General features: G+C 44.7%; 1 protein-coding gene across 3 annotated transcripts in view; it reads left to right on the top strand.

Annotated features, from left to right (window-relative positions):
- The first annotated feature begins 274 nt into the window (after positions 1-274).
- The window catches only part of LOC112215283 (TGF-beta receptor type-1), an 88,660-nt gene continuing 62,395 nt past the window's right edge, over positions 275-26,539 (top strand). For all 3 annotated transcript variants that reach the window (XR_006079023.1, XM_042298730.1, XM_042298729.1), the window contains exon 1: positions 275-396. Coding sequence is in view for 2 of the 3 variants with exons in the window: in XM_042298730.1 (XP_042154664.1) it covers positions 327-396 (70 nt within the window). In the remaining variant the exon portion in view is untranslated. The remainder of the gene's footprint in view (positions 397-26,539) is intronic.

Raw genomic sequence — 26,539 nt, 5'->3', positions numbered from 1 at the left:
GTGAATCCTTAAACCACTGCTACACCTTGCAATCAGCGGAGCATTGTCTTTCAGCTTTAACAGTTCATTTAGTTTAATTTGCTGCCTTTTTTTTCAGTTGACACGGCTGACTTTCTTTAAAAAAAAAAGTGGTTTCTACTGACAATTGAGATGAACAAATGGATAATTATGTGAACTGTCAGGAAATGTTTACATCGGCACGAGAAGGCTTGCTTGGTCTGGGCGGGGTTTGGTACCAGCGGAACCAGCCAATCAGACGGGTTTCCCTCAACCATGGACTAGCGAGAGAAGTTGAGACAGTCAGTCTGGAGTAAGTCTCAACTACGATGGATTCAGTACCCTATTCTCTCGTGTTAATAGTCCTGTTCTTTGGGACTATGATTCAAGAAAATGATGGTAAGTGAGCGAGGTTATGTCTAGGGTTTTTTTATTTTATTTTTACAAATGTCTTTTACATTTTATTTTAATAGGTTGTGGATACGAAGTTGATTTCGGGGCGTCGGTTGTTTGCTCTTTGTTTTCAAGAAGCGGCAGCCTAAAAAGACTTCTCAAAGATGGCGCAGGTCAGACTCGGAGCAAAGCGGCGCTGTCAGAGCCGATGTTTATTGTTTATTGTTGATTGTTGAAGGGAATGTCTTTTGCGAGAGAAAAATAGCTTCTTTTTTCTTCTTCTTTTGGCTTTAGTCCAGGATCAATGCGCGAAGTCATTTGTAAACATGATGTTTTCGAGCTTTGACTGACTTTTTAAAAAAAAAAACTAGTAACTTGTTATTTCTCAGTTGAGCAAAGAGACTTTAGTTTGTATCCCTCACATTTGTTTGTGTTTGTTTTTGTTTATTGGTCTTAATCGTTCATTTGGACACTGACCAAGGAGTTAGATGAAGAAAACCTCATGGCAGAAATGTCCAGGCAATTGGTTGTGTTTTGCGTTTTTGTCCGTGTAGCTAAATAGTCACTGTTAATAAACAAACTGCTCCGGTTGGCTGTCTATTTTGAGGGAGGATTCCCCTTTACTTAACTAGCAAATACTTCTTCAATCGAAAGAGATGGGTTTGGTTGAACTTGACAACCGTAATAGCTATACAGTTGGTTATAATGAACCTATTTTTAGCTAGTCTTTTGTGTTGTTGATGTTGCTACAGTATGCAGTTGCTCGTCACTCATTGCTTTGTGTTTGTTGTAAAACAAGGTTTTTAACGCCGGTGACAAAAGTTTTTAAACGGCAAAACTAACGTTAGCTAGTGACTGATGTTCAAAGTCATACTCATTGTACGAGCTTCACTGGGAGCTGAACTGGCAAGACAAATTGCCAATATTTCCTTGACACACGGATTGCTGGTAACATTGTGGCTCAGAGGTTACTCGGACACCCCCTAGATAGTAACGTGAGCTAATTGTCAGCCATTGACCAAGTAATTATTATGTAACTGACCAGTCGTTTTATCAGTTTGATGAATTTTGCTCGAAATTGAGCTGGAACTGCTACTAAAGTGTAGAGCTGGGCAGCTAAAGTTCTCGTTCAACATTTTATCCATGCAATTGAACATCGTGAGACAACCCCCTAACAAGGACTTAGACCCCCCTCTTCTAAATTCCTAATGTCGATTATTGTACATTCCATAACAGCTATGTGGCTGACAATGTGCATTCATTCACACGTTTCACGAACCTTGAGTTCCTTCATCCTAAATGCCATTGTTTAATTAAACACACACACAAAAAAATATATTTTTGAATACGGTCAGCCTGTGATTACCACAAACTAACTTACTTATTAACTAGAATATAAAGTAATTCTGCTGGTTTGGAGGAACCTTATGATATTCCTTTGTGTGGACGGAGAGTCGATGGAAACGTGATGAATACAGTCCCAGCTCACAGCGCTTGTATTTTGATCACGTAAAGGGAACCGTTCCCATACGTTTTAACCAGTGTCCTTTTTTAAAGAATGTTATTAAATAAAACTCAATTGTTATGTTGACCTGCAGAGAGGATTTTTTTTGTTGTTGTTGTTGTCCGTTTTTGAAATACGATTGACATGCTTTCGGTGACGTGGGAGCTTAAACGAGGCCGGGTGTATTTGCGCCAGAATGAAATCCTTATGCTTGATGCATATAATCCTACGGATAAAGGAGCAGACCACTTTCTCAGATTGAAGGTGCTGGACTATTTTTTTGGGGATTACATTTACTTATTTTTACACCGTTAAGAAGCTTAGCATCTAGGCGATCTATGCATTTCTGGGAAGCTGTTGTGTGTAAAATAGAGGGGGATGAATCTGTACATCCCCAGTTTACCTCCCCTAGAATATTTGATGCTATCACCGCTGTCATAAATGATGCACAGCGTCAAGATACATAGATATGAAATAGTTAACGTAAACACACGTTACGTGACGTTACGTGTCCTTATGTCAGCTCGTTGGTGATAGTAGTGCTCACCATGCAGTCGGTAACATGCATGACACTCTTCCCTCTGAAATCGGACAATTGTCAGTTAGATTGGACCTCCTACCAATGCTGTTTAGGCTTCATCATGGTGGTTCTCTCTAAACGGACTCTCTAAACAATTCCATCATATTTAGCTGCATTGGATGGGGCATTTGGTGACAATAGCAGTTCATTTCACATTATCTGTTGAGACAGCTGGTGTTTGACCTTTGCGTCCTCCAGTGACCTTTTGCAAACCTCATTACTGTCCAGCGTCCAGCTCCCGTGGTGTTCAACAATCCTGTGTTGAAACAAGCCCCCTTTAATTTGCGATCTGCTCCAAACTTGCGTTGCTTGTTCCCGGCATACTGCAACTAAACAGCGCATGTTCATCAGGGAAATAAAAAAATATGTGCAGCTTAGTTTAAGTGCTATATCTCCATGTCACCGATAAGACCACATCAAAAGCTTTAAGCGCCTGTGCCTTCGTGTCGACTCGGCATCAGAATATCAGAAAGAGGGATAAACTCCAGGCCGCAGCAGCACAGTGCAGAGCAAGACTTTTGAATTCAGTCACATTCCATACCCCCCCAACTAGGCAAAAAGGGGTGTTTGCTATGGTCAATACAGTAATTTTGCCTTTTGGTCAGAGGAATGTGAAACATTTGAGTGACCGACCCCCAAACTGCCTCTTGTCCTTGGAGTAAGGAACCACAACTAATTTGAGAAGTTGTATTTGTGCCCAGCTGTGATTGGATTCAGGGGTAGTGAATTGGATTCAGGGGTAGTGAATTGGATTCAGGGGTAGTGAATTGGATTCAGGGGTAGTGAATTGGATTCAGGGGTAGTGATGCATTCAGACGGCCCCCGCTTTTACCCGGGATAGAGAATTCTGCTGCGACTAGTTTAAAATTATTATTTAAAAAAGGGTTAGAAATGAGTTCCAAATATCTCTTAACGGTCTCCTCAGCGTGAGTTGTTTTTATGAACGTGATGTCAGAATGCACTCACTGTTCTAATATGTGATTTGTTACGCAACAGTACAGTTAACACATGCTGCCTGATAATTATCTATAGGCAATGTTTCGTCTTGTTCCTGAAAATAATTTGAAATTGACAAGTTTTTATTTCCGAACAACAGTTTAAATTGAGTTGGGTTCCGCCCTCCTCATTAATTCACATAGAGGTAGCCCATTTCCGTGTTGAGGACAATTTATTTTGGAGGCATTACTGAGTCTGACAAACTTCTCTCTTTGAGTGGAGCCCAAGTACTTGCCTAGTTTTTCCGCAGATCAAGTATGCAGACATTTACGCAGTCTTGCACGAACTGGTACATTTTCTGTCTGGAATTTATAGTTGTTTTCAAGTACTGGTGACATCTAATGCATTCTGATTATTGCATAGATTATTGTAATGGACACATGATGTGTGTAAAATACATTTTTGAAGGTTGTACTGATTTACAATGAGCTAATGATATGCTGTTTGCCAGCTATGTGTGGCGCCATGTTTTTTTGACATTATACAATGCATTCTGGGTGTCACGTAAACGTCTGTCAGACCAAAGATGTTCTACTGAGGTGAAGGAATGGCAACTCATCTTTCAAGCAAACTACCGGAAGTGAATGATCGTACACGACACCACATGATCACACCCGTCTGAGCGTACGCTTGCATGGACCCCTGTAGAATGATCACACCCGTCTGAGCGTACGCTTGCATGGACCCCTGTAGAATGATCACACCCGTCTGAGCGTACGCTTGCATGGACCACTAGAATGATCACACCCGTCTGAGCGTACGCTTGCATGGACCACTGTAGAATGATCACACCCGTCTGAGCGTACGCTTGCATGGACCACTGTAGAATGATCACACCCGTCTGAGCGTACGCTTGCATGGACCCCTGTAGAATGATCACACCCATTTGTTGGTACATGTGAAAAGGGCTGAAGAAAAGGAGAGACAGAATGCTGCCAGAGAAGGAGTACATTGATCATTCTCTTCTGTTACATTGGAAATAGTCAAGGACTACCTGTTTTGCAATCTGTTTCAATCAGTCGCTGACTTCCTGTCCCCCAAATGCTCTACAGACACTCGTATTAAAGCCACCGGGTGAATTGCTTTTGTCATTATCCTTTTATCTGAAGGATATTTCCAGAAGCAATTTTGGCTAAGTGCCTTTCTCAAGGGCAAAACAAAAAACTGTACCTCTACCCCTCCCTATCCCCTATTAGTATGAACTTGACCCATCTAGCCCATAAAACTCCTGGCCATCATGATGGAATGACATGCACATATATCCATACAGCCGGAACTACTTTCCTGCATTGAGGTGTGTTGAGCTCCCCCCCCCCCTCACTGAGATGACTGGGGTTGGCCGCCTCTTCAGACCTTCCAATCACCTCAGCTGACACATGCTTCGAATAGCCTACCTGCTATGAACTCACTTTTTTGGACGGGGGGGATCAGTTTACGTAACAGTATACAGCCCACTTGAGTCGGTGCTTTTAAACACTCCCCCGACATGTGCAATTTTTGAAACCGTCAACTTGTGTACATAACCACACGGCACAGTAGCTCCACCGCACTGAGTAGTTCAATGTGTATCGGATTTATCTGCCTCTGCGGTGATAGGAAAAAGCCTCCCGACATATAAATGTTGTGCTGAGATTGTCTCCCCCCCCCCATCTATCAGTGTTCTAGCAGGATTGTGTTGTCTCATGGTTTCTTAAACTTTCATTAGTCTTTTCTGGTTTTATCCTACAGTAATCTCTGGTGTGAATTCTCCAGTCCCACGGGGTAATGTGTGTCCAGTTCAGTGTGTGTGCGTGGCAAAATCTATTTGGTTAATAGCTGAATGTGGATGCTAGCTTTGTTTGGGGTTTTTAATACTGCAGTCCACGCTCTTTTTGAACGGGCTGTATCAAACATTAAATGTGCCCTCTCAGGGCTCCCTCCCTCCCCTCTAGCAGCAGAAGGGAAGGTTTTACGACTCCTCGGTGTGCCACTGAGGCAGCTTGGTGAGCAGGGTATTTATAAAGAACACTCAGTCATATGCTCTGACATGCAAGCAATTAGTAAGGCCTATGCAAAGAGGGGCGGAAAAAAGTTGCACTTAAAGGGGCAATCTGCGATTTTTTTTTTTTTGTTACATTCATTTAAAAAAAATTTTTTTTGACTTTTAAATGAATGATTCATTCGTTCCTCTCTAGGTTTCTTCCTAGGTTTGGCCTTTCTAGGGAGTTTTTCCGGATCTTGAGCATAAATGCGTCATAGGCTTAGTTCAACTGTCTAAGCTAATCGGAACCCAAAATATAAGCTTGTAAACAAACACTGTATTGCCTCGACATGGTTTAAACTGTAATGTTGATATCATGGATGGTCAGTCCTTGGATCCATAGCCCTGAATTTGCGTGGTTACATTTCTCCAGCCCTATCCCATAGCAGTTTACCAGAAACCGTGGCAGCATGGTAATTTTTGTTTTTTGTTTTTAGTTTGAATTGCAGATTGCCCCTTTTTTTTACGCATTGACTTGTACTCACTGTGCGACTTACTGCTCTCTGAAGTGTTATTAGCAGGTCAGGATAGTGGCAAACACCAGTAGAAATGCAATGTACAGGCCAGGCATACACAGACGTTTCAATAGGCTGAAGTATCCTTGCATATCTTGAACAATAGTGAGCTATAGTCACCCACAAACCCATTGCAGTATTGATAGTTGAAATTTTGGCCTTTTTGACATTTTTTGTTTGGATGAATAAGTGTTCAACCGTTTTGTAAGGAGTTTCGCTTTTTGAACACACAAGACATTGGCCGACTTACCTTGATGAGACTAGATGGTGTTTTTCTGTCCAATTTTATGGGTGAGATTGTGCCTTTAAGCTCCATGCTCAACAATTTGAGGAGGCAGGCAGCAGGCAACAAACCCATCTAATCTTGAGCACATTTGGAATAAAAAGCTGTGTGTGTGTGAGATAAATAAATAAATTGTTTTCATTATGCAGATATTACTACCTTGAGGTATTTTGTGGTCTCTTTTGCGAAAACATCTGTTGCTAACCGACTCTCATCCCAGTGAGTCAGTGGAGCATCTGCTCTGGTGGGGCTGAAGGTCTCTGCTGAACAGCTGGCATCAACGGGAGACTTTCTCTTAAATCAACCTGATGCATATTCATTAGAGGGCTCGTTCAGCCATCACCATGTTTATATTGAATGTCTGCTCGCTGGGAATTGGCCGTCAACAGTATTTAAACTCACTGCTCCCTCAATGCACCTGTGAAAAAGGATATTGGCCATTTTTTTTTTTTTTTACAATTTTATTTTGACTTTCTGTTTTTAACCTACTAAGAAGAACGTACAAATATTATCATAGGCCTACGTGTCACAAATAACTGGCTAATTGAGAGAACTAACTGATATGCTTCCTTTTTTCCCACCAGTTCCTTTTTGTTTCTGCTTGAGCAGCCAGACAGTGTTTTGGTCTGAGAGGACGGTCCACCTTGCCCATCCCCACATCTGGTGTGGACAAAAGCACTGCCGCAATGGAGGGAAGGACGGGGAGCGGCTCAGGCCCTGCCATAATGGGGCAGACCGGGGGAGCGCAAGGGAGCGGGGCAGGCCCTGCCATAGTGGTAGGGGCCCTGCCGTAATGGAGGGGGAGGGGGCAGGCCCTGCCATAGTGGTAGGGGCCCTGCCATAATGGGGCAGACCGGGGGAGCGCAAGGGAGCGGGGCAGGCCCTGCCATAGTGGTAGGGGCCCTGCCATAATGGAGAGGGCTGCCATAATGGGGGGGGGGGCAGGCCCTACCATAATGGAGAGGGCAGCCATAATGGAGGGGGAGGGGGCAGACCCTGCCATAATGGGGGGGGAGGGCCAAGGAGTGGGCAGGCCCTGATGTTAACCGTTAATTGGTTGGCACTTAGCAGCCAAAAATACATTTGACCAGTCATGCTTATCGGTCTATAGGGTAATTTGCATAATTTTGTGCAATTTAAATTGGCGCGTGTGTATTTTTGGTTAGTTGACTCGCATCTTATTTATCACATGCACAGCATACAGAGCCTAGATTGAGGAGAGGAATACCCCACCACCTGTCAGACAGCATGCAGAGCCTAATTAAAGCGCACAGTCGCCATTTGGGTCTATCCTGCCTACCGTTAACTATCAGCGCATCACCCACCACTTTGCTATGTGAACTGGAGGCAGCAGCGTAGTGCAATGTGAACTCTGAACGTTTTACTTTACTTCAAATAATGAGGCATGCCTTGCTTAGTCATAACAGCAACCCATCATAGTTGTTGATATTAGATTCCTCCTCTTTCTAAGATATTTCTAACAGAGATTTTAATGTCTCTCAGCTGTTTGCATTAGGTTTAGAACTGTTTTCTGCGAATTGCGTTTTGTTTGAAAATGCCGTTTTTATTAGCTACTTCATTACAGGAGTTGCATGTACAATAATAGGCTATATAGCCTCTTGTTATTGTTGCATGTTTCCATTAAGCTCTTAATTAAAAATGTCAGGTCCTTTGTATGAATGCATAGTATCAGAGAGGAAGAGGCAAAGCAAGAGGTTTCACTCTCGCCAGAATCTGTCCAAAAAAAGCCAATGTGTTTCTATGGGTTATTTTGGACCTAAGCTTGTCGCCTTCCTTCCCGCCTTGTGCCGACTCCCATTGTTAGGGCGGAAACATAAGTATCTCGTCATTATATACAGACCTATAATAGTATTTTGCTGGTCACGTCATTTTACTGTTTTGGAAACAATTTAACCGTTTTGTTGACTGGTTGATTGAGGGTTTGTTTTGTCGGTAGCAAAATTGATCGAACTTAGCCATGACTGAGAAGCTCCATCAGAAATCAGACATCCCCAAATTAGCACTTTGCTACATTTGTGCACAGCAGGCCAGGTACTTATCAGGACAAAAAAAACAGAGACATCCTCATTTCTCACTTGTTATTTATATATATATTTTTACCTTTTATTTAACTTGGCAAGTCAGTTAAAAATAACGTCTTATTTACAATGATAACCTACTGTTCCTAGGTCAACTGCCTTGTTCAGGGGCAGTACGGCAGATTTTTACCTTGTACACTTGGGGATTCGAACTTGAAACCTTGCGGTTACTGGCAAACGCTCTAACCTGCTAGGCAAAAAACAACAACATCAAAATCAAATGTATTTATATAGCCCTTTGTACATCAGCTGATATCTCAAAGTGCTGTACAGAAACCCAGCCTAAAACCACAAACCGCAAGCAATACAGGTGTAGAAGCACTGTGGCTAGGAAAAACTCCCTAGAAAGGCCAAACCTAGGAAGAAACCTAGAGAGGAACCAGGCTATGTGGGGTGGCCAGTCCTCTTCTGGCTGTGCCGGGTGGAGATTATAACAGAACATGGCCAAGATGTACAAATGTTCATAAATGACCAGCATGGTCGTATAATAATAAGGCAGAACAGTTGAAACTGGAGCAGCAGCATGGCCAGGTGGACTGGGGACAGCAAGGAGTCATCATGTCAGGTAGTCCTGAGGCATGGTCCTAGGGCTCAGGTCCTCCAAGAGAGAGAAAGAAAGAGAGAATTAGAGAGAGCATACTTAAATTCACACAGGACTCCAGATAGGACAGGAGAAGTACTCCAGATATAACAAACTGACCCTAGCCCCCCGACACAAACTACTACAGCATAAATACTGGAGGTTGAGACAGGAGGGTTCAGGAGACACTGTGGCCCCATCCGATGACACCCCGGGCAGGGCCAAACCGGAAGGATATAACTCCACCCACTTTGCCAAAGCACAGCCCCTACATCACTAGAGGGATATCTTCAACCACCAACTTACCATCCTGAGATAAGGCAGAGTATAGCCCACAAAGATCTACGCCATGGCACAACCCAAGGGGGGGGCAGCCCAGACAGGGAGATCACATCAGTGACTCAACCCACTCAAGTGACACACCCCTCCTAGGGACGGAATGAAAGAGCCCTAGTAAGCCAGTGACTCAGCCCCTGTAATAGAGGGGAACCGGCCAGGCAGAGACAGCAAGGGCGGTTCGTTGCTCCAGAGCCTTTCCGTTCACCTTCACACTCCTGGGCCTGACTACACTCACTCATATGACCCACTGAAGAGACAAGTCTTCAGTAAAGATTTAAAGGTTGAGACCGAGTTTGCGTCTCTCACATGGGTAGGCAGACCATTCCATAAAAATGGAGCTCTATAGGAGAAAGCCCTGCCTCCAGCTGTTGCCTTAGAAATTCTAGGGACAATTAGGAGGCCTGCGTCTTGTGACCGTAGCGTACGTCTAGGTATGTACGGCAGGACCAAATCAGAGAGATAGGTAGGAGCAAGCCCATGTAATGCTTTGTAGGTTAGCAGTAAAACCTTGAAATTAGCCCTTGCCTTGACAGGAAGCCAGTGTAGGGAGGCTTATATGATCCATTTTTTTTGGTTCTAGTCAGGATTCTAGCAGCCGTATTTAGCACTAACTGAAGTTTATTTAGTGCTTTAGCCGGAAAGTAGAGCATTGCAGTAGTCTAACCTAGAAGTGACAAAAGCATGGATACATTTTTCTGCATCATTTTTGGAAAGAAAGTTTCTGATTTTTGCAATGTTACGTAGATTGAAAAAAGCTGTCCTTGAAACAGTCTTGATATGTTCTTCAAAAGAGAGATCAGGGTCCAGAGTAACGCCGAGGTCCTATTTATTTGAGACGCCTGTACAACCATTAAGATTAATTGTCAGATTCAACAGAAGATCTAGCTACCTGCTAGGCTACCTGCTAGGCTACCTGCTAGGCACCTGCCGCCCCACATGAACCTCTACAAACCAAAAGACAATTTTTTTTTAAATTATAAAAATTGACAACTCGTAAATGGTGGTTATGAAATATACCAGAAACAAATGTAGCAGCTTGTGAACTCTGGAAACAATGTTTCCACTCAGAATGAGAATTGTAAATTACTGTCATTTTTTTACTGACGTTAACAGAAATGAGTGTAACCAAATGACAGAGATTAACGGTACATTTTACTAATGGTTACATGCAGTACCAGTCAAAAGTTTGGACAAACCTCCCGGGTGTTTAAAAAAATTCTACATTGTAGAATAATAGTGAAAACATCACAATTATGTGAGCGGCAGGGTAGCCGGCAGGGTAGCCGGCAGGGTAGCCGGCAGGGTAGCCGGCAGGGTAGCCGGCAGGGTAGCCGGCAGGGTAGCCGGCAGGGTAGCCGGCAGGGTAGCCGGCAGGGTAGCCTAGTGGTTAGAGCATTGGACTAGTAACCAGAAGGTTGCAAGTTCAAACCCCCGAGCTGACAAGGTATAAATCTGTCATTCTGCCTCTGAACAGGCAGTTAACCCACTGTTCCTAGGCATTGAAAATAAGAATTTGTTCTTAACTGACTTGCCAGGTAAAATAAAAGGTTAAATAAATAGATAAATAAATAAACAATTATAAAATAACTCTTGGAAGCATGTAATAACCAAAAAAGTGTTAAAACAAATCACGATATATTTGAGATTCTTCAATGAAGGAGTTCCCACATATGCTGGGCACTTGTTGGCTGCTTTTCCAGTATGTATTTACTTTCAGAATTTAGACTTGAGCTAGCAGACTGGTTTAGACCACTGTGACTTCACACCACATCCCTCCTATCCTGCTGCCTCTTCTCTCAGCCTGGTCTAGACAGTTCGGCTACCCCAAGGCTGACTGGGTGGCGCAAAGCACACAGACTACCCCAGCCGTAGGCTAAGCTCTGGAGCAAAGCGGGTTACATATTTATTTATTTTTTTAAGATCTTTTTTATTTTAATTTTAATTTATTTTGACAGCGAAGTTTTATACTGAGACTAAGGTCTCTCTTTCAGTTGAGCCCTGCATAAATAACTCAAACATATTTATTTAGAGATATAGATATTAAGAAAAATACATTTATAAACATAGAGGTCTCTTATCCTTTATCTGAACAGACCAATGGGGGCAAGAACATCTCATTTCATTGTAAGATCTCTTTTGTTCCACATTTCAAAGCCTGTGTGTCTGTAACATCTGTCAGTTGTTCTGTGTGTGTGTGTGTGTGTGTGTGTGTGTGTGTGTGTGTGTGCGCGCAAGGAAAGGCAGCGACTCAGACAATTTGCATAGTAGTGTAGAGAGGATGAGGTCGCACCAATTTGGCATAGAGAATGTGATACTCACATTGTGTGATTTATCAGCAAGAGAGAACTCTCAGTCCCAGGTGAACATTGTTTCAAGTATAGTGTGCTAAATCGAAGTAGGCCATCCGTTATTTCAGTGTTCACGGTGGTGACTGGCTCTCTTGTTGCCCTCGGCAGAAGAGGACCAATGCCTGACCCGGTTGGTCTGAGTGGATTGTCATAAACTCTTGAGATTTAAAGAAGAGCATTGGTACAAGATAAAACTGTAATTGGAGGCTACGCTGACTTAAAGGCAATGTCCTAAAAGAGTTTTATAGCCACACACTTGAAGATGGGATGCGTATTATCAGTGGGCTATCAACAACAAAAAATGTAGCCAGTGATATGTTCACATTTCAATAGTTGTTGATTTACATGAGCCCATCAAGGAATCATATTCCAATTGAACAAGATTACCTTCTACTTCTGTAATTCGTTTTAGTATCACGCCTGTAAATCGTACTGTGCTTTTTAATGAATGAAAGTTCTGACGAAGAGACAAAGTAGGCCTACCCACCATTTTACTGTAAGAGAACGCACAGGCTATCAATTGGCGCAGTCGTCTATACACCACAAAGAAATGAGGACTCCTTTCTCTCTCTCTCTCTCTCTCTGTCTCTCTGTCTCTCTGTCTCTCTGTCTCTCTGTCTCTTTCTCTCTCTCTCTCTCTCTCTGTCTCTCTCTGTCTCTCTCTCTCTCTCTCTCTCTCTCTCTCTCTCTCTCTCTGTCTCTCTCTCTCTGTCTCTCTCTCTGTCTCTCTCTGTCTCTCTCTCTGTCTCTCTCTGTCTCTCTCTGTCTCTCTCTGTCTCTCTCTCTGTCTCTCTCTCTGTCTCTCTCTCTCTCTCTCTCTCTCTGTGTCTCTCTGTGTCTCTCTGTGTCTCTCTGTCTCTCTCTGTGTCTCTCTGTGTCTCTCTGTCTCTCTCTCTCTCTCTCTCTCTCTCTCTCTGTCTCTCTCTCTCTGTCTCTCTCTCTCTGTCTCTCTCTCTCTGTCTCTCTCTCTCTGTCTCTCTCTCTCTGTCTCTCTCTCTCTCTGTCTCTCTCTCTCTGTCTCTCTCTCTCTGTCTCTCTCTCTGTCTCTCTCTGTCTCTCTCTGTCTCTCTCTGTCTCTCTCTCTGTCTCTCTCTCTCTCTCTGTCTCTCTCTCTGTCTCTCTCTCTCTCTCTCTCTGTCTCTCTCTGTCTCTCTCTGTCTCTCTCTGTCTCTCTCTGTCTCTCTCTGTCTCTCTCTGTCTCTCTCTGTCTCTCTCTGTCTCTCTCTCTCTCTCTGTCTCTCTGTCTCTCTCTCTCTGTCTCTCTGTCTCTCTCTCTCTGTCTCTCTGTCTCTCTCTCTCTCTCTCTCCGCTGCTGCATAGCAATTGAACGGGTCGCTCTGCTATTGAATGCGAGATAATTCAATTACCTCATTAGAGGTTGCAGCCACAGGCTCCAAAGATGTGAAAATCCAATTGCCATTGATTTCTGATATCTGAGGCTGTTGTCTTTTTGCAGTGAACCGGGTATTAGATTAAACTTTATACCATCCTTTTCATTTGCAGCCTCTCTGGGGTGGGGGGCTCTTCGTTGCAGCAGGCACTTGAAGCTTGGTCTTAGCAAACTCCACCCCCCCCCCCCATAACGCTGTTAGAAAATGGCTGATTTAGTCGTAATCAGATTGTGCGCCATGGAATGAAGTTAATTGGAGGCATTAGAGGACTTCAATGACTCCAGATGATATGAGGCTCTAAAAATGCCAGTGTAAATCACAAAGGTCTTGCTGTTGCCGAAATGTATTATTGACGACTGCATGTTTCATTCAGATAAATGTGCCGCCGCCCTCCGAAACAAGTTCAACCCCCATGCGGCTTGCTGCTTACCAGAATTGGACCCTTATCAGTGTGAAGTCAGCCACGTTCACTGCTTTGTATGTGATAATGCTTTGTCGGTTGTGTTTGCATAGGGGGCAAAGAGGAGAAATCTCTTGATTTGGTTCTGACAGTTAATTGAATGGACCTAGGCCAGCCTATCGTCTAAACAGCCTTGCTGTCAATCAGTACATCTTCTTTGAACCTGGAGAGACCAGACTTTTCCTAAGTGCCTCCTAGCAGCAGTTCCCACTAGATGGCCAAGCTGCTAAGTCAAATTTGGCTATATACGGTGCATTCGGAAAGTATTCAGACTTTTCCCATGTTTTGTTATGTTACAGCCTTACTCTAAAATGGATGAAATTGTTTTTTACCCTTTATAAATCTTCACACAATAACTGATAATGACAAAGCAAAAACAGTTTTTTTTTTTTTTTTTTGCAAATATATTTAAAAAAAAAAAAAAAAAAAAATGAAATATCACATTTACAATAGTATTCAGATCCATTACTCTGTACTTTGTTGAAGCACACTTGGCAGCAATTACAGCCCCGAGTGTTCTTCGGTATGATGCTACAAGCTTGGCACACCTGTATTTGGGGAGTTTCTCCCATTCTTCTCTGCAGATCCTCTCATGCTCTGTTAGGTTGGCTGGGGAGTGTCGCTGCACAGCTGTTTTCATGTCTCTCCAGAGATGTTCGATCAAGGTTCAAGTTTGGGTTCTGGCTGGGCCAGACATTCAGAGACTTGTCCCGAAGCCACTCCTGCCTTGTCTTGGCTGTGTGCTTAGGGTTGTTGTCCTGTTGGAAGGTGAACCTTAGCCAACAGTCTGATGTCCCGAGCGCTCTGGAGCAGGTTTTCATCATGGATCTCTCTGTACTTTGCTCCGTTCATCTTTCCCTCGATCCTGGCAAGTCTCTGTCCCTGCTGGTGAAAAACTTCCCCACATCATGATGTTGCCACCACCATGCTTCACTGTAGGGATGGTGCCAGGTTTCTTCCCAGACATGATATTTGGCATACAGGCCAAAGAATTCAATCTTGGTTTCATCAGACCAGAGAATATTGTTTCTCATGGCCTGAAAGTTCTTTTAGGTGCTTTTTTGGCAAACTCCAAGTCGGCTGTCATGCCTTTGAAGCCACTCCTCAGTCAAGTCTACCTAATGTTCCCGGCAGCCTGTAACCAGCCGCTGGCTCTCTCTGGGTCAAGGCCAGCATTCTTATAGCCTCAAATATCTTAGTCCACTTGCCTATGGTCTGGCCTAGTTGCCTTAGTGGTTTTAAGGCATGGTGGAGGACTCTTCCCTCTACCTAGTAGTGACAGCTGAGACAGTGAGCTGTACCCTGTGTGCCAGCAGCTTCTCTAAGTGTTAGGTATGCTGTTTAATAATGTCTTAGGGCTGCAATCCTGTTAACGGGATCGATATGACAACAGCCAGTGAAAGTGCAGGGCGCCAAATTCAAAACAACAGAAATAATAATAATTAAAATTCCTCAAACATGCATGTATCTTATACCGTCTTAAAGGTAATCTTGTTGTTAATCCCACCACAGTGTCCGTTTTCAAATAGGCTTTACAGTGAAAGCACCACAAACAATTATGTTAGGTCACCACCAACTCACAGAATAATTCAGCCATTTTTCCAGCCAAAGAGAGGAGTCACAAAAAGCAGAATAGAGATCAAATTAATCACTAATCCTAGGACTTCATGTTACACAATACATGTATGTTTTGTTTGATAAAGTTCATATTTATATCACAAAATCTCAGTGTACATTGATGTGTTACGTTCACTAGTTCCAAAAACATCCAGTGATATTGCAGAGAGCCACATCATTTTACAGAAATACTCATTCTAAATGTCTATAAATACAATTGTTAGACATGGAAATATAGATATACCTCTCCTTAATGCAACCTCTGTGTCAGATTTCAAAAAAACTTTATGGAAAAAGCAAACCATGCAATAATCTGAGACGGAGCTCAGAAAATAAATACAATTATCTGCCATGTTGGAGTCAACAGAAATCAGATATCACATTTTAAATATTCCCTTTGACGTTCTTCATCAGAATGCAGTCCCAGGAATCCTAGTTCCACAATAAATGCTTGATTTGTTCGATAATGTCCATTTATTTATGTCCAAGTAGCTACTTTTGTTAGCGCGTTTAGTACACAAATCCAAACGCTCGTGAAGGTCCAGCCGAACTTCAGACGAAAACTTCAAAAACCTATATTACAGGTCGAAGAAACTTGTCAAACTAAGTATAGAATCAATCTTTACGATGTTATCATAAATCTTCAATAAAGTTCCAACTGGAGAATTCCTATGTCTGTAGAGAAGCCATGGAACGCAGGTCTCTCTCATGTGAAATGCACGTGACCAGGACCTGGCTCTCTGCCAGACCACTGACTCAAAGAGCTCCCATCTGGTTCCACAACACAGTAGAAGCCTCATTCAAGTTTATAAAGACGGTTGACATCTAGTGGAAACCCTAGGAAGTGCAACTTTATCCATATCCCACTGTGTATTCTATAGGGGCTGGGTTGAAAATCGACCAACCTCAGATTTTCCACTTCCTGTTTGGATTTCTTCTCAGGTTTTTGTCTGCCATATGAGTTCTGTTATACTCTGACATAATTTAGTTTTAGAAACTTCAGTGTTTTCTATCCAATACTACTAATAATAATATGCATATATTAGCAACTGAGACTGAGGAGCAGGCTGTTGACTCTGGGCACCTCTGGGCACCTTTCATCCAAGCTACTCAATACTGCCCCTGCAGCCATAAGAAGTTAAAGATTCACTTTTTTTTTCCCACCCAGAACCAGTGTCTGTCTCCTCTCTTAGGATAGAGGATGTGAGCCCTCGCTGCCTTATTGGGATGCAAAACTACATTTCTGCTGGAGCATCCATAAGTGATTAGGTGTGATATGCCTGGGCTGGTACACAGTGTCCCTGATCTGGAGGGCAGGCGCTGGGCTAATTCGTAGAGCAACGCATTGCCATGCCCCAATGGGCACTCTGTTGCTACTACCCCAGCCCAGTGTACCTACTGAATCCTTAACACACCTATCCAATCAGGGTTGTGTGGAGCCCCCAGTGCGCTGAGCACATTTATTTTGTTGTATTGGGCAATTCCACAGTAACAGAATTACGCTTTGGCTCTGATTTTTCACTTTAAAATGTATGCCAAACAAAAAACACAATTGGAATTACACCATGTGTTCCTGGTTAGAGCGTTGGGCTAGTAACCGAAAGGTCCCCGGTTCAAATACCTGAGCCGTCAAGGTGAAAAATCTCTGTCATTTGAGCAAGGCACTTAACCCTAATTTGCTCCAGGGGCGCCGTACCACTATGGCTGACCCTGTAAAACACATTTCTCTGCACCTATCATACTACTATGGCTGACCCTGTAAAACAACACATTTCTCTGCACCTATCATACTACTATACTACTATGGCTGACCCTGTAAAACAACACCTATCATACTACTATGGCTGACCCTGTAAAACAACACCTATCATACTACTATGGCTGACCCTGTAAAACAACACCTATCATACTACTATGGCTGACCCTGTAAAACAACACCTATCATACTACTATGGCTGACCCTGTAAAACAACACCTATCATACTACTATGGCTGACCCTGTAAAACAACACCTATCATACTACTATGACTGACCCTGTAGAACAACACCTATCGTACTACTATGGCTGACCCTGTAAAACAACACCTATCATACTACTATGGCTGACCCTGTAAAACAACACCTATCATACTACTATGGCTGACCCTGTAAAACAACAAAGGTGACATACTACTATGGCTGACCCTGTAAAACAACACCTATCATACTACTATGGCTGACCCTGTAAAACAACACATTTCTCTGCACCTATCATACTACTATACTACTATGGCTGACCCTGTAAAAAACCCTATCATACTACTATGGCTGACCTTGTAAAACAACACCTATCATACTACTATGGCTGACCCTGTAAAACAACACCTATCATACTACTATGGCTGACCCTGTAAAACAACAAAGGTGACATACTACTATGGCTGACCCTGTAAAACAACACCTATCATACTACTATGGCTGACCCTGTAAAACAACACCTATCATACTACTATGACTGACCCTGTAAAACAACACCTATCATACTACTATGGCTGACCCTGTAAAACAACACCTATCATACTACTATGGCTGACCCTGTAAAACAACACATTTCTCTGCACCTATCATACTACTATACTACTATGGCTGACCCTGTAAAACAACACCTATCATATTACTATGGCTGACCCTGTAAAACAACACCTATCATACTACTATGGCTGACCCTGTAAAACAACACCTATCATACTACTATGGCTGACCCTGTAAAACAATACATTTCTCTGCACCTATCCGGTGTGTGACACAATATATATATTTTTATCTGTACTTTATAGAAATGCATAATTATGGTTATCGTTCTCCATGGTGATGTATCCTGAATAGGTACACAAAAGTAGAAATATGCAATATCCTTCTTTTGCCTATTTGGGTATTATTCGACACATTCTGCTATTGTAATACGCTCAGCATCCCCCGCCCTCCTGTTTTTGTTTGGGGGCGAACTGGTCATTTATAACAGCAGTCTGGGAAATTGAGGGGACCTCAGAGGAGGAAGGAGGAGGAGGAGGGAGGAGGAGGAGGAGGAGGGAGGGAGGAGGAGGAGGAGGGGGAGGAGGGAGGAGGGAGGAGGAGGAGGAGGAGGAGTAGAGGGGGGAGGAGGAGGAGGAGGGAGGAGGAGGAGTGGGGGGGGGGAGTAGGGGGGAGGAGGAGGGAGGAGGAGTAGGGGGAGGAGGAAGAGGAGGAAGAGGAGGAGGAGGGAGGAGGAGTAGGGGGAGGAGGAGGAGGAGGAGGAGGAGGAGGGGGGGGAGGAGGAGGAGTAGGGGGGAGGGGAGGAAGAGGAGGAGGAGGGAGGAGGAGTAGGGGGGGAGGGAGGAGGGAGTAGGGGGGGGAGGAGGAGGAAGAGGAGGAGGAGGGAGGAGGAGGGGGGGGGGGAGGAAGAGGAGGAGGAGGAGGAGGGAGGAGGAGGAGGGGGGAGGAGGAGGAAGAGGAGGAGGAGGGAGGAGGAGTAGGGGGGGGGGAGGAGGAAGAAGAGGAGGAGGAGGAGGGAGGAGGAGTAGAGGGGGGAGGAGGAGGAAGAGGAGGAGGGGGGAGGAGGAGGAGGAGGAGGGAGGAGGAGTAGAGGGGGGAAGAGGAGGGAGGAGTAGGGGGGGGAGGAGGGAGGAGGAGTAGGGGGGAGGAGGAGGAGGAGGAGGGAGGAGGAGTAGGGGGGAGGAGGAGGAGGAGGAGGGAGGAGGAGTAGGGGGGAGGAGGGAGGAGGAGGAGGAGGAGTAGGGGGAGGAGGAGGAGGAAGAGGAGGAGGAGGAGGAGGAGGAGGGGGGGGGAGGAGGAGGAGGAAGAGGAGGAGGGAGGAGGAGTAGAGGGGGAAGAGGAGGGAGGAGTAGAGGGGGGGATGAGGAGGAAGAGGAGGAGGGGGGAGGAGGAGGAGGAGTAGGGGGAGGAAGAGGAGGAGGAGGGAGGAGGAGTAGGGGGAGGAGGAGGAAGAGGAGGAGGAGGGAGGAGGAGTAGAGGGGGGAGGAGGAGGAAGAGGGGGAGGAGGAGGAGGAAGAGGAGGAGGAGGGAGGAGGAGTAGAGGGGGAGGAGGAGGAAGAGGAGGGAGGAGTAGAGGGGGATGAGGAGGAGGAAGAGGAGGAGGGGGGGGGAGGAGGAGGAGGAAGAGGAGGAGGAGGGAGGAGTAGAGGAGGAGGAGGAGGAAGAGGAGGAGGAGGAGGAGGAGGAGAGGGGGGAGGAGGAGGAGGGAGGAGGAGTAGAGGGGGAGGAGGAGGTGGGAGGAGGAGTAGAGGGGGAGGAGGAGGGGGGGAGGAGGAGGAGGAAGAGGAGGAGGAGGAGGGAGGAGTAGAGGAGGAGGAGGAGGAAGAGGAAGAGGAGGAGGAGGAGGAGTAGAGGGGGGGGGAGGAGGAGGAGGGAGGAGGAGTAGAGGGGGAGGAGGAGGTGGGAGGAGGAGTAGAGGGGGAGGAGGAGGGGGAGGAGGAGGTGGGAGGAGGAGTAGAGGGGGGAGGAGGAGGAGGGAGTAGAAGGGGAGGGGGAGGAGGGAGAGGGGGAGGAGGGAGAGGGGGAGTAGAGGGAGAGGGGGAGTAGAGGGGGAGGAGGAAGGAGAGGAGTAGAGGGGGAGGAGGAGGGAGGAGGAGTAGAGGGGGGATGAGGAGGAAGAGGAGGAGGGGGAGGAGGAGGAGGAGGAGGAAGAGGAGGAGGAGGGAGGAGGGAGGAGTAGAGGAGGAGGAAGAGGAGGAGGAGGAGGAGGAGTAGAGGGGGGAGGAGGGAGGAGGAGGGAGGAGGAGTAGAGGGGGAGGAGGAGGTGGGAGGAGGAGTAGAGGGGGAGGAGGAGGGGGAGGAGGAGGTGGGAGGAGGAGTAGAGGGGGAGGAGGAGGAGGGAGAGGGGGAGGAGGGAGAGGGGGAGGAGGGAGAGGGGGAGGAGGGAGAGGGGGAGTAGAGGGAGAGGGGGAGTAGAGGGGGAGGAGGAAGGAGAGGAGTAGAGGGGGGAGGAAGGAGAGGAGTAGAGGGGGAGGAGGAGGGAGGAGGAGTAGAGGGGGAGGAGGAAGGAGAGCCCGGGGAGGAGGAGGAAGGAGAGCCCGGGGGAGGAGGAGGAAGGAGAGCCCGGGGGAGGAGGAGGAAGGAGAGCTCGGGGGAGGAGGAGGAAGGAGAGCTGGTGGAGGGTAGATGGCTCAGGTCTAGCTTGAATTTGAAACCTGTCTGGAATCCATTTGAGTATACTAGTGACAAACCAGCGAGGCTATGTGCAGCGTGGCTGGTAGCTCATTTGTAACTAGCCTGTACCATTTGTACAAGTCAGGTTGCTTAGTCACACCTCAGGCCCTGCTCTCATGCTGTGCTGCCAGTTTCTGCTTTCAGCACATACACTGCTAGAGTTCTCTGGTTGGTAGAACTAAAGTCCGTTTAGAAAGGTTGATGTAACATATTCATTATATTTGGTAGGTAGTAGTAGTAATGGCACAATTACCATATAATTGTCTAATCTATGATTCTGGATGAAAACTGTCATAAAAATCATCATCATTACTCGTATTATTATATATTTTTTTGGTGTTTGAGTCCGTTTCTGCGGTAGTGTTGTCACAATACCGGAACGTTTATTTCGATACCAGGTTTAGTATCACAATACTCGATACTATTGTGATACTCAATAGATAAACTCTCTGTTCAGTTGTTGGGCATCTTGAGTTCAATATCATTACATTATTCAACATTTTACATTAACATTTTTCAGGGACAGACATATATGCATCAATTTGACTTTGGTAAAAATAATCTAACTACGTAATAATTGAGTTGATTGGTAAATCTCTATTGATAAACTGGGTAAATCTAGATGTAGCCTAGGCCTATTGACATTACAGGTGAATCCATATTCACCTGTATATGAGTCTCTAATCTGAGGGTTAGCAATGCTAACAAGTACATGTAATATCCCATAGAGAATGCTAACTACATGCTAATGAACACGTTGCAAATATTTTTTATACAGTCTCTGACCAGACAACCCAGCTCATAAAGTTATACAAGTAACTACAGTTTGCTGCACGCACAAAACAAATATTGATCCAGAAGGGGATTCTCTGCTGTTACCAAGCGGTGCTTGATTTTGGAAGAAGCTAATCACTTAGCTAGATGGCTACAAAATGAGCAAACCAAATGCAGAACTGCAGAGCATTTTAGTCAGATAACGTAATAGTTGTTATAAGATATCTAGCTGGCAAACATTTACTTGTTAATTCCATACTGTAACTTCTATGCAACATGAGTGGGGAGCTAACATGATGCACCGCAGACTCCCAGTGCAGGCTAAGTGGAGCAGGCATGGTGTGCGCTACATTAGGTGGTTGGCTGTGCTGATACAGGCTTGATCCGTGAGACACATTTGACAGAAGTACCGAAATAAAAAATTCTAGTACCGAACTGTTTTTCTATTGTTCTATTAATCGAAGAAGTACTGAAGTTTTGGTATACCGTTCAAAACTACATGAACTCTTTACAACGTGATGAAACGGAGGCAGGGTAGCCTAGTGGTTAGAGTGTAGAGGCGGCAGGGTAGCCTAGTGGTTAGAGTGTAGAGGCGGCAGGGTAGCCTAGTGGTTAGAGCGTTGGACTAGTAACCGGAAGGTTGCAAGTTCAAACCCCTGAGCTGATAAGGTACAAATCTGTCGTTCTGCCCCTGAACAGGCAGTTAACCCACTGTTCCTAGGCCGTCATTGAAAAAAAGAATTTGTTCTTAACTGACTTGCCTAGTTAAATAAAGGTCAAATAAAAAAAAACAATCAAGGTGTTGTATCAAACAAGTATTTGGTAGTCTAGGCAACCCCCCCACCCTCCCTGCAGCAGTACATGCAGTCAGAAGTTGTCACCGCCCTAGGTAGTAGTGTGATTTACTCATCAGTTCAGATGTGCCTCCTATACAGATTCATGCTGAGTGGATGCCCTTTCTGTTGATCTCAACGTAATCCAACCAGCCATGCATGCTCACAACACAGCCCAGCCTTCCTAATGTCCATCTGGCAGTTGTTAATTTGATTCCACTAAATACTTTCCCAGACTGCTGCCTCAGGTAATGATTAGCAGTGCTTGTCTTTTTAACTGGAGGTTCCTGGAGGTATGGTTAAGGGGGTCCTGGGAGACAGAACGATGTGGGGGAACATAGAATGACGTACCTTCTCTACTTTTTACGCATCAGCTCGGTGCAAAATGTAAATTATGCGTTGGAACTCCAGACTTAGATTGGACCAAATTCACTTCATGTCCCCCTCCGCTAGAGTGTTGACTAGAGGTCGACCGATTAATCGGAATGGCCGATTTAATTTGGGCCAATTTCAAGTTTTCATAACAATCGGAAATCGGTATTTTTGGCCGCCATTTAAAAAAAATGTTTATACCTTTTATTTAACTAGGCAAGTCAGTTGAACACATTCTTATTTTCAATGACTGCCTAGGAACGGTCAGTTAACTGCCTCGTTCAGGGGCAGAACGACAGATTTTCACCTTGTCAGCCCGGGGGATCCAATCTTGCAACCTTTATAGTTAACTAGTCCAATGCAATAACGACCTGCCTCTCTCTCGTTGCACTCCACAAGGAGACCGCCTGTTACGCGAATGCAGTAAGCCAAGGCAAGTTGCTAGCTAGCATTAAACTTATCTTATAAAAATCAATCAATCATAATCACTAGTTAACTACACATGGTTGATGATATTACTAGATATTATCTAGCGTGTCCTGCGTTGCATATAATCTGACTGAGCATACAAGTATCTAAGTATCTGACTGAGCGGTGGTAGGCAGAAGCAGGCGTGTAAACATTCATTCAAACAGCACTTTTGTGCGTTTTGCCAGCAGCTCTTCGTTGTGCGTCAAGCATTGCACTGTTTATGACTTCAAGTCTATCAACTCCCGAGATGAGGCTGGTGTAACCAAAGTGAATTGGCTAGCTAGTTAGCGCGCGCTAATAGCGTTCCAAACGTCACTCGCTCTGAGCTTTCTAGTAGTTGTTCCCCTTGCTCTGCATGGTTAACGCTGCTTCGATGGTGGCTGTTGTCGTTGTGTTGCTGGTTCGAGCCCAGGGAGGAAGGAGCGAGGAGAGGGACAGAAGCTATACGGTTACACTGGCAATACTAAAGTGCCTATAAGAACATCCAATAGTTAAAGGTTAATGAAATACAAATGGGAAAGAGGGAAATAGTCCTATAATAACTACAACCTAAAACTTCTTACCTGGGAATATTGAAGACTCATGTTGAAAGGAACCACCAGCTTTCATATGCTCTCATGTTCTGAGCAAGGAACTGAAACGTTAGCTTTCTTACATAGCACATATTGCACTTTTACTTTCTTCTCCAACACTTTGTTTTTGCATTATTTAAACCAAATTGAACATGTTTCATTATTTATTTGAGGCTAAATTGATTTTATTGATGTATTATATTCAGTTAAAATAAGTGTTCATTCAGTATTGTTGTAATTGTCATTATTACAAATAAATAAATAAAAATTGTCCGATGTATCGGTATTTGGTCCTCCAATAATCGTTATCGGTATCGGCGTTGAAAAATCATAATCGGTTGACCTCTAGTGTTGACCCGAGTGCCCGGGCTTGTCGCTAGGTCTTGCCTATTTGTTCCCCCCTCTTGTTACTTTGTCTCACTGTTACAAGAGGCAGGGGGTGAGATTTTACCCCCCTAACTGCATACTGACAGCTATGCCTTGTTCGTGCGTTGCCTGGTTACGGCATGCTGGTGGAAAAAATAGTGTAGTGTTTAATGGATTAAAGGCTGTGGCTCGAGGCTTTGTGTGCGCTAGGCGCTTGGCACTGGACTAGTGTGGGTAGTAGCGTGGCTGGGCCACACGGGGCAGGGCAGCGTGTCACCAGACATCAAACCTCCTTCACCTCTTTCCTCCTCTTGGGTTAGGATGAGCCCCCATTGGAATATTGGAGGCTGATAGCTGAAAACGACCTCTTCTCCTCAAATCCTCCCCCCTTCCTCTGTTCCTCCTCTTCTACCCTCTTTCTCTTTCCACTCCCTCTCTATCTATCTCCCTTTCTATGTTGGTCCCAGAAAGCCTTCTCTTGGCACCGCCTCCATGCCAGCAGGGGCTCATTGACTTAACGTGGATATACACATTTACACTCTTCTGGTCTATCGCTCTTTCTCCGTCTTCCTCTCCTTCAAAACCTAGCTCGGCAGCGAATCAGATGTGAATTGTGGAAGGCCCTCTTCCAACTCCCTCTCTCTGCTCTGGTTACGGCTGCGTGAAATGGCCTAAAAATGATATCTAGGTTTGAATTACTTTTCTAAATAAGCTTTGTAGCACAATTTTAAAGGTCAATACACTACATTTCAAACAGTCAGTAATCTATTGAATACAGGGCTTGTAAAAGTATACCTAAGCTTAATATAAGCCTTTAACCATAAGACCCACTAATAATATAACTATTTCATCAAAATAGGTTCACCTGCTTTTTTAGGATGAAGTTTGTCGATAAAAATTCCCTTTTTGTTACAAATGTAACCAAATGTAACCACAACCATTAGTGCTAAGCGACTAGCTAAGCGACTAGTGCTTAAAAAAAGAAAAATATGTTTGGTTTAATTTCAATTATTTAAAAAATAATCAATAATAATCAATCGATTTGCAGTTTAGATATGTTTTATCTTTTTAAACATTAAATTCACTATGCATTATGTAGGTTGAATGTATTAACACAGAATAAAAGTCCCATGATGGTATTGACTGCCCATGACTGCTGATCACACAACCATAATTTATTCATATTACTTTACTATTTCATTCCAAGTCATCACATCTTTGTAGAGCTGCTGTCTGACAAAATCACTATTTTAGTAGTTCTTCAAAGTAAAAAAAGACCTTGTTTTGTGACTGCTGAATACCAACTTTCAGCCACTTAGATCATGTATTTTCAGTCAGAGATACACGGGGAAGAAACTGCTATTTATCTCGTCTTGATCACTCATTCTTCTCTCTTACACCGCAGGCGTAAAAAACAACATCATGCCGAACAAGTTTAGACGCGCAATGGATTATGGTCATTGTAGTTAACTACATAGTTTCCAACAGGCCCATGTTCTAACTCCCTACTACGTCGCACAGTCAGGCTCCGGAGACGGGCGCACCGCTTCCGAGCATACTACTCGCCAATGTCCAGTCTCTTGACAACAAGCTAGATGAAATCTGCGCAAGGGTAGCATTCCAGAGAGACATCAGAGACTGTAACATTACTGTAACAAGCATCTTTCTGGTAAGAAGAGGGACGGGGACGGGGGTGTATGCCTTATGATTAACGAGACGTGGTGTGATCATAACAACATACAGGAACTCAAGTCCTTCTGTTCACCAGACTTAGAATTCCTCACAATCAAATGTTGACCGCATTATCTACCAAGAGAATTCTCTTCGATTATAATCACAGCCGCATCCCCCAAGCAGACAACAACAACATGGCCCTGAACAAACTTTATTTCACTCTATGTAAACTGCAAACCACATATCCTGATGCTGCATTCATTGTGGCTGGGGATTTTAACAAGGCTAATCTGAAAACCAGACTCCCTAAATTCTATCAGCATATCGATTGTGCTACCAGGGCTGGTAAAACCCAGGGTCATTGTTATTCTAACTTCCGCGACGCATATAAGGCCCTCCCCCGCCCTCCTTTCGGAAAAGCTGACCACGACTCTATTTTGTTGCTCCCTGCCTATAGACAGAGACTAAAACAGGAAGCTCCTGCGCTCAGGTCTGTACAACGCTGGTCCGACCTATCTGATTCCACGCTTCAAGATTGCTTCGATCACGTGGATTGGAATATGTTCCGCATTGCGTCAAATAACAACATTGATGAATACGCTGTTCGGTGAGCGAGTTTATTGGCAAGTGCATCGCGATGTTGTTCCCACAGCGTCTATTAAAACATTCCCCAACCAGAAACCGTGGGTTGATTGCAGCATTCGCGCAAAACTGAAAGCGCAAACCACTGCTTTTAACCAAGGCAAGGTGACCAGAAACATGACTGAATACAAACAGTGTAGCTATTCCTTTCGCAAGGCAATCAAACAAGATAAGCGTCAGTATAGAGACAAAGTAGAGTCGCAATTCAACGGCTCAGACACGAGGTATGAGGCCGGGTCTACACTCAATCACGGGTTACAAAAAGAAAACCACCCCCGTCGCGGACCAGGATGTCCTGCTCCCAGACAGACTAAACAACTTCTTTGCTCGCTTTGAGGACAATACAGTGCCAGTGACAAGGCCCGCTACCAAACCCTGCTGACTCTCCTTCACTGCAGCCGACGTGAGTAAACCATTTAAACGTGTTAACCCTCGCAAGGCTGCAGGCCCAGATGGCATCCCCAGCCGCATCCTCAGAGCATGCTCAGACCAGCTGGCTGGTGTGTTTACGGACATATTCAATCAATC

This window comes from Oncorhynchus tshawytscha, linkage group LG16, assembly GCF_018296145.1.
Source record: "Oncorhynchus tshawytscha isolate Ot180627B linkage group LG16, Otsh_v2.0, whole genome shotgun sequence".
NCBI classification, from domain to species: Eukaryota; Metazoa; Chordata; class Actinopteri; order Salmoniformes; family Salmonidae; genus Oncorhynchus; species Oncorhynchus tshawytscha.
Note: the sequence above shows the minus strand (reverse complement) of the source record. Positions and strands in the feature narration are given on the sequence as shown.